Source organism: Lynx canadensis, chromosome E3, assembly GCF_007474595.2.
Source record: "Lynx canadensis isolate LIC74 chromosome E3, mLynCan4.pri.v2, whole genome shotgun sequence".
NCBI classification, from domain to species: Eukaryota; Metazoa; Chordata; class Mammalia; order Carnivora; family Felidae; genus Lynx; species Lynx canadensis.
The window spans coordinates 32,803,583-32,810,925 of NC_044318.1; the positions used below are offsets into that span (position 1 = coordinate 32,803,583).

At 62.1% G+C, this 7,343-nt stretch overlaps 1 protein-coding gene across 3 annotated transcripts; it reads right to left on the minus strand.

Annotated features, from left to right (window-relative positions):
* Window positions 1–2,117: 2,117 nt before the first annotated feature.
* LOC115504213 lies at window positions 2,118–7,084 on the minus strand. 3 transcript variants are annotated; one of them, XM_030301021.1, is made up of 3 exons: window positions 6,436–7,082; window positions 2,730–2,913; window positions 2,118–2,486 (listed from the first exon to the last, which is right to left on the minus strand). In XM_030301021.1, exons 1-3 carry the CDS (start codon window positions 6,736–6,738, stop codon window positions 2,305–2,307), a joined length of 669 nt encoding a protein of 222 aa, XP_030156881.1. In that variant the 5' UTR covers window positions 6,739–7,082; the 3' UTR covers window positions 2,118–2,304. The 3 variants fall into 3 exon arrangements, 1 of the variants encoding a protein (XP_030156881.1); XR_003965622.1 differs by having other exon boundaries at window positions 2,118–5,855; window positions 6,436–7,084; XR_003965620.1 differs by having other exon boundaries at window positions 2,118–6,118; window positions 6,436–7,084.
* Between the last annotated feature and the right edge of the window lie 259 nt (window positions 7,085–7,343).

The window sequence follows — 7,343 nt, forward strand, 5'->3', positions numbered from 1 at the left end:
GGCCGCCAGCACCCCCGGACTCTAGATGCTGCCACGGCTCTCTCACCCCTACTCACCTTCCTTCCCTTCCTTCCTCCCAGGGCTGAGACTGATCGAACTTGGCCCTTGAAAGGAGATCACCTTCCAGAGCTCCCAGCTTGGCGGAGGAGGCAGACCCAACAGCCAGTGATCCCAGCGCAGCCTCAGCAGGTGAATCATAGAGAGGCGCCGATGAGGATTCTGGCCCCACTACCTCTCGCGCTCTTGGAACCCATTCAAGGCCAGCTTTCCCATCACGTCTTTGGTGAGGCCCTTTCTGGCTCCTCCATGTGGGGGGAGCTGCCCTCATCTGTCCTTGCCCATCTGTGTTGTGCCTCCCTCCACCTGGTGTCTCCCCACCTTCTCTGCTGTGGGCGAACCCCTTAGGGCTTGACCCTGACCTGGGACTCCGTGAGGTCTGCACCTGTGCTCCATTCAATTCTGGGTCCCTGGAAGGCAGGAGGGACCGGGAGCTGTGAGTCTGGTGGCAACATAGCAGCCGAAAATTCATCGTTTTAAGAACTAGTACCAAATTCCCCTTGAAAGCGGATCCTCCTATCAGCCTCGCTAGGGGAGGAAATGGGACTATGGGGGCCAGATTGTTCTGCTTTGATAGTGGGTGGGCAGGATTGGAGGGGCAGGGGGAGGGGAGTAGGGGGTGGGCCAAGGCAGAGACAACAGAGAGACATCTAGGGAGAAGGATTTTTTTGTCCATGTTTATTTATTTTGAGAGAGAGAGAGAGAGAGGGAAAGCGAGAGAGCGTGAGCCAGGGAGGGAAGGAGAGAGAGACAGAGACAGAGAGAGAGAGACAGAGACAGAGACAGAGACAGAAACAGAGGGAGAATCCCAAGCAGGCTCCACACTGTCAGCACAGAGCCCAGGAAGGGGCTCGATCCCACGAACAGTGAAATCATGACCTGAGATTGTCTCTGGTAACCATGACCTGGAGGAACAGAGACCCCTGGCACTTTGATCCTTTGCTGCCCGTGGCACCTGGCTGGTGCAGTGCGGTGGCCCGATGGCCTCTGAGCAGCTCGCCGGGAGCTTCCCCTGCCTGCCAGGGAAGGAGGGAGAGGGGGAGGCGTATGCCCAAAGGGATGCACTTGACTTCTCTACCCAGTGTCGCTCAGGAAACCGCTCTTGCGGCCACGTGCCTGGATGTCTGCGTGACAAGCGTCCCAGGCAAACAAATGGAGAGGCTTAAATCTCCAAGAAACAAATCAATGTGGGATAAAGGGGGCCTTGAAGCCAGTCGGTAGCTCTAGATTTATTTCCCGGGAAATCTTTTCCTGTTGAATTTGCTCTGAAACTCGCGCGGTGGATGGGGCTGCAGGCATGGACCAGCCCCACACATTCCCTTTGCACAGAAGCAAGCGAGCACGTGCCTGCCGGCCTGGGGGTTCAGGTAGGGGTGGGCGTGTCCGCCAAGCCCCAAGGCCCTGCTGTAACTGTTTTCCCTCTCCCGTTTTCACCGAGCCCAGAGACCCCTGGCTTCTCCCACCCACTCACTCAGTCACTCAGCAAACGTTCCCGGGGCATCTCCTGTATGCCGGGAGCACTGAGTGCTCGGAGTGGACCAGAGGTGACCCCTGCCCTCAGGAGCGGGCAATAGACATTGACCGTGCAACGTGGAAGGGCATTGTCAGATGTGGCCCTGGGGGCTCTGGGAGCACCGAGGAGGCGCCTGGCCCAGAGGGGTGGGGCTGGAAGCTTCCAGAAATAGACAATGAGAACCCGAGTCTCTCAGGATGATAAGGAGTTATCGGAAGTGGTTGGGGGTGTGGATAAGCAGAGGCCTGAGCAGGGGCAAAGACACGGCGGTGAGAGCCGACCCCCACAGCTGTGGAGCCAACCTCAGGAGGCAAAGCAGCCTCTTCTCAGGGTCCCCACTTTGGTGCGTGGACACCTCTGGTTCCCCCTGCCCCTCGCCTCCCCCAGCCTGCTGCCCCACACAAGGCCTGACGTCTTACTCACACACAAATACTTCTCTAAACTGGGACCTGCCAAGGCTTCCTGGGGCACGTTCATCACCGTGAGATGAACAGGTCGGGGTCTATGATTTCAGACACAGAAATCAACTCAATCAACTCTGGCCAGGTTGAGTAGACAAGGAGTTTATTCAAGGATACCCCATAGCACAGACTCTCTGAGAAAGACTGTGCAGAGCCAGGAGTGGGGGCCCCCAAACCCACGGCAGGAATCGCTGCAGGGAGCTCACGCCAGCTCGTCCCCCCTGGGCACCCCGCACGAGTCTCAGCGCTGCCTCCTGCCCGCCAGAGTAGATTCTACACCGCAGCACCTGCCTCCTGGGTGGTCCCTGCCCATCCTGAGTCTGGCAGGCTTGTGATGGTGGAGCCCAGGTCACATGACGTAACTCTAGCTGCAAGGGAGGCTGAAGGGGGCTGGCCGGAAGATGCAAGACGGAAAGGAGGCGATTCCCCAGGTGGAGGAGATGCGGCCAGAGGTGCTGGGCAGGCAAAGAAATGATGTGCCGGTGTTCTCCGAAGCAGAGGGTGAGGGCTGTGCTTGGGGAGGGCCCCAGCTCCATCTGAGGGTACCCCAAGGCCCCCCAGGCCCCTCTGCTTCCTCTTCTTTCGTCTTTTTGCTCATTCATTCGGCCAATGGCATTCCCGTGTTCTGGGTGGGAGGGGGCCCTGTGCTGAGCCACACCCTTCACTGCGTGCCCCCTACCCCCGCCCCAGGAGCTCACCGTCTGATGGGGGGACAGAGGTAGCAGGCCTGCACCCGTGATGCCAGCTGCGATCCGGGCGGCGGTCGCCTTCACTGTGGGGTGACTTCTGGGAGGGTGGAATCGGCGCTGGGCATTGACGCGCCTGTGGACTCAGATGCGGCTGGCTGGTGGGCTCCGGGAGCGTGAAACTCCAGGCCGGGGCCTGGAAGGGGGGGCACGGTGTGCACAGGGACCGGTCTGCAGCTTAGTACAGCCCGGGCGGACAGGAAACCGTGCGCTGGCCGCACGTCAGCCGCTCTCAGGCCAAAGCAGAGAGACTGTGCAGTCGTGAAGCGGGAGGGGAGAGGGGGAGGGCCTCCAGTGGAGGCTGAGGAATCCCTTGACCATCTGGGCAGCGGGGTTGGGGGCGCACTGTTGGATCTGGGTGGGCCAGGGGTGGGATTGGAGGATCCCCCTGCTGCACGCGGGGCTGGATGGCAGGGCTGAGGCTGGGGGCGGGGGCAGGGGGAGGGGCAGGGGCAGGGGCAGGGCCGGGTCTACCCCCACCCCCAGGCCTCTACCGCCAGCCCCGGGCACAGAGTGGGCTCTGGGGCAATGCTTGTGGGCTAAGGAGGAGAACGCGGGGGGCAGGTCCAGGCACTGTGTTTTCTAGGTGTTTTGGTGTCCCAGCTCAAAGGGTGAAGGGAGATGAGACAAGGGAGAGCTCTCTGTAAACTGTGAAGGCCCTGCCCAGCTGTGAGGGGTCCTCGGGTCCAGGCCCGGACCGGTGGGGCGTGACCGGGACCAGTGACCTACCCTCCCCGGGGGACCCTCCCCTCCCGACCCCCCCCCCATCCCCACCCCAGCAAGCGTGGTGATTCACGAGGGAGGCAGGGAGGGCCGAGGCTGAGGCTGTCGTTTATAAACCACCACGGTCAGCCAGCCACGGCGCTTTCCACGGGAGCAGGACAGGCCCGCTTCGAGTTGGATGTTCCCATTACCAGCCGTGAAGAAATCAGCTCCAGGGAGAACACCCAGGCCGAGAGGCCATTAGGTCAAGTGGCCACATTTTCCCCTTCTGGGGACGGCTCTGAGGGAGACACTCAAGAAGGGGCCTGGGTGCTGACTCAGTCACAATGATCTCGTGAGGTCCATCCAGGAGAGCCCTGCCTGCCCCTCAATGAGCTGAGCCGAGCGCTTCCCCTTCCCGCTTCCCCCCTGCTGGGGGGGTCACCTCGTGTTGTAATCGCTATCCCTCAGGGGACTAACCTGAGAGGGTGGAGTGAAGGCATCCAGGGCGGCATTGCTTTGGTGCCAGGGTGGTTTTTAGGTACCTTTGTGAAGCGGGCACCTGTCTGCCTAGGGAACAAGGCCACGTGGCTCTGTGTGTCCCTCCCCTGAGGGTCTGAAAGTTTCCCATGTGGCTTTGCATGCGTGTGGCGGGCAGGGCAGAGCAGAGAGAGCCTAGGGCAAAACGCCCCGAGGGAAACTGAGCCTCCCCAGGGCTTAGAGCTGACAGCTTTGTTCCAGAACAGCTCCCCCCGGGCCCACATCACCACTGTAGCCACATAGAAGGTTCTAGACACCAGGGGCTGCAGGCCAGGAGTCCCAAAGGCCTACAGGAAACCCTGCACAAAGCTACAATAAGTTTTAAGCTCTTCTCTAAACACACCTTTATCGCCATCCCCAGCATGGGGGGCCCCGGGGGGGGGGGGGCCCACCCTTGCCCCTATGTAAGCTCCACCCCCCCCTTCCGGGGTCAGGGGAATTAGTCCTGAAGTTGTGTTGCAGTCTCTCTAGGGGGCGCTCCACCTCGGTCAGCCTCCCTTTTCCTTTCTCTTTGCTGTCATGGTGACAGCTGTTGACCTGCCTTGGCGGTCCAGGCAATGTGTGTACCCCGGAAATCGCAAATTCCATGGAGGAAGTGCGCGGAGTCACAAAGAAAAGGAGGGCGTGCAGGGCACTCTACCCGGAGCTGTGGTGAACATTCTGGAGAACCCTCTGCCTCCTTCTTCTCCTGGGAGGGGAGGCAGGTGCACGGGGCCTGGGGCACCCCTCTCTCGTTTGTTCTAGGTGGGATGTCATGACTTGTTTCCTCCTACCCCTTCCAAGCTTCGGGGTTCCCATCTGGAAAATGGCGGCCTCTCTCTGGAGAAGCACGCACGTCGTTGAACTTACTTAGTCCTGCTCCCGCTTTGTTGGTTGTTTCCCGAGCCTGGAACGAAGCGTTGGCCGTGGCTTTTTATTGAAATAGTTATCACCATGGACTTCCACCCGATGCCCCCTCCATTAGACACGCACAGCATCTCCATCCCGGGGCGGCACGGTGGCGAAATCCCTGGGTCTCACCAGCTTTGTGACATTGGGAGATCCCGCTTCGCCTCTGCGGTCTCCGCTCTCATCCGGATAATGGGGATAACAGGACTCGCCTGGCTCGGGGAGGAGAGGGCCTGGTCGATGAGCCCAGGGCAGGTGGGGTCCACTGAGAGGACAGGGTCCGGGGTCACCGGCTCACCAGCGGGCGGGACTCGCTAGGGTCCCTCTCCTGGGGGGACGTCATCCTCTTCCGAGGGCCGTGGTGGCCGGAGATGGCCCCGTGGCCCGCCTCACCTGTGGGAGCCCCCGAGCACCTTCCCGGGGACGTGGAGACGGCTCCCCTCCGAGCCTCCGGAGAGCAGCCACTCCTGCGAGTCAGAGGAGTGGAGAGAAACGTGGCACCGAAATAGCTCTTTTCCATAAACAAAGCTGCTTTCCGTTGGGGTAATGTAAACAGGCAGATGCAGCCGGAGCCGGTGCCATCCGGCAGAGCCGTGGGGGAGGCAGGAGGCCGCTCCGCTCCCGGGCGGCACAGCGGACGGGCCACGCTCGGAGGGACCCATCGTGACGGGGACGGGCCTCTCCTCGGGCTGGGCGTAGCTCCGGGGGCCGGGGGATCAGGGCCCTCTGGGCCTGGCGTGGGCCTGGCAGGCCGCAGGCGGGAGGGAACGTGGCTGTCCCCGGGCACCCCCGTCCCGGCCCTTGTGGTTCGCCTTCTCTGCTCCCCAGCCTGGGTTCCCGGTGCGTTCAGCGCGCTTCGTATTTGGTCATCCTGTCCCGTGAATCAGCCTCCGATCCCGCGAGTGTGCCTTTTGCCGGGAGGGCTGTATCGGGTGCAGAGAGGTCTTTCTGGCGAGGCGTCCATGGGACGGGGAGAAGGAGATGGGCAGGGGGGAGAGCGAGTGAGAGACACGGCGTGAACGTGCCTGTCCCAGCTGGTCTGCCTCCACCGGGAGGGAGGGTGGCAGGGGCTCCTGGTGCCTCCCGAGTCACCGCCCAGCCTCAGGGGTCTGGAGCCCCCCAGGGAGATCCCTTGGCTGGACTCCAGCAACGCCAGTATGGGCCCATTTCCGGGTTTGCAGCTGTGGCCTTACAGGGACCTCTACACAGACCTGTTTTGGGCGAAGGGGTTGGTGGTCCAGCCTCAGCGCTGCTGAAGCTGTCCCCTGGGAAGATGGTCTGTCAAAGAACTATAGAAAGTTCTAGAGCCAGACTGAACCTTGACTGAAAATATCACACAGTACCCTGGTTGCACCTGCCCGGGGCTGAATGCGAGGGAGAAACGCTGTTAGATCCCATTGGCTCACGAGAAGACACGGGCCCAGAGCAGTGAGGGGGCCCAGCTCCAAGAGGCAGCGCTAGAAACCCACCCCCGCGGCCAGCCTGCCTCAGTGGCGGCTCTCCATTGTGCTGTGTTGCCGTCTCTTACCCGGAGAAGCTGGAGGCCGCTGTCCCTTTGGCAGGGGTGGGAACAGAAGCCCAGGGATGGTCCATAACTTCCCCCAAGATGATGGAGCTGGGACAGCCACGTGTCTGCCAGCCCCAAGGCCAGGGTCCTGTCCCGCTTCGTTTGGGGCAAGGCTGGTCTGAGACACCGGACGGCGGGCAGGTGCCTGGGAGGAAGCCAGGCCAGGGTGTGGGGGAGGGCAGGGACTGGGTGGCCCCCACCTGCCCAGGAAGCAGAGGGTGGCTGGGGCGGGCCCTGCCTCATAGGAGCAGCGGGTCCCCTCATCTGTAAAATGGGGCGCTCGTGGTGCCTGCCACGGAGGGCAGGTGTGAGCACCAACTGAGACCCTGGCACCGGTCAGAGGAAACCGTCCCCCCTACCTAGACTTTGTGTGTGTGAGGGTGTCGACAGACAACACTTGGAAAGCAGCCTCTGGCAGAGGGGAAGTGACAGTCCTGCTGACAGGTCTCTGCCCCAGGACAGGCAGCGAATGCCTGGTTGAGGCTCCGCGGGTGCACTTCCTGTGGGGAAGCTGGGTGGGGACTGAGGCTTGGGGCGCAGGGAGGGGACTTGCCTGCAGCAGAGGAGCCCGGTCCGAGAGGGGGCCCGGCGGGGGGCGAGCGTGGCCTGAACAGCCGGTGGGGGGGGGGGGACAGGAGTGGGCCGTGTGGAGGACTGTTGTGGGGGTGGCTGAGGGGCCTGGGGCCCTGCGAAGGGCCTCCCTGGTGACCCCGAGAGGCCATGAAAAGCCAGGGCGAGGAGGGTGAATCTGGAGAAAGAGGAGGTGGGATCAGTGGGGATCAGGAAGGAGTTTGAGTCCTGGAGCAGGGGGCCAAGAAGCCCATAAAACCATTTTCTGGACCCATGTGTCCCTTCGGGAGAGTCTCCGA

What these genes read in the sequence shown, in the direction of transcription:
- LOC115504213 (XM_030301021.1), bottom strand. Translation starts at nt 6,738, where the DNA reads ATGAGGGGACCCGCTGCTCCTATGAGGCAGGGCCCGCCCCAGCCACCC. An exon ending in GCGGCCTCCAGCTTCTCCGG is followed by an intron (nt 2,914 to 6,435) that starts GTAAGAGACGGC and finishes CCCCCCTTCCAG; the next exon opens with GCCCCGGCCTGGAGTTTCAC. An exon ending in CTCTGTCCCCCCATCAGACG is followed by an intron (nt 2,487 to 2,729) that starts GTGAGCTCCTGG and finishes TTGCCTGCCCAG; the next exon opens with CACCTCTGGCCGCATCTCCT.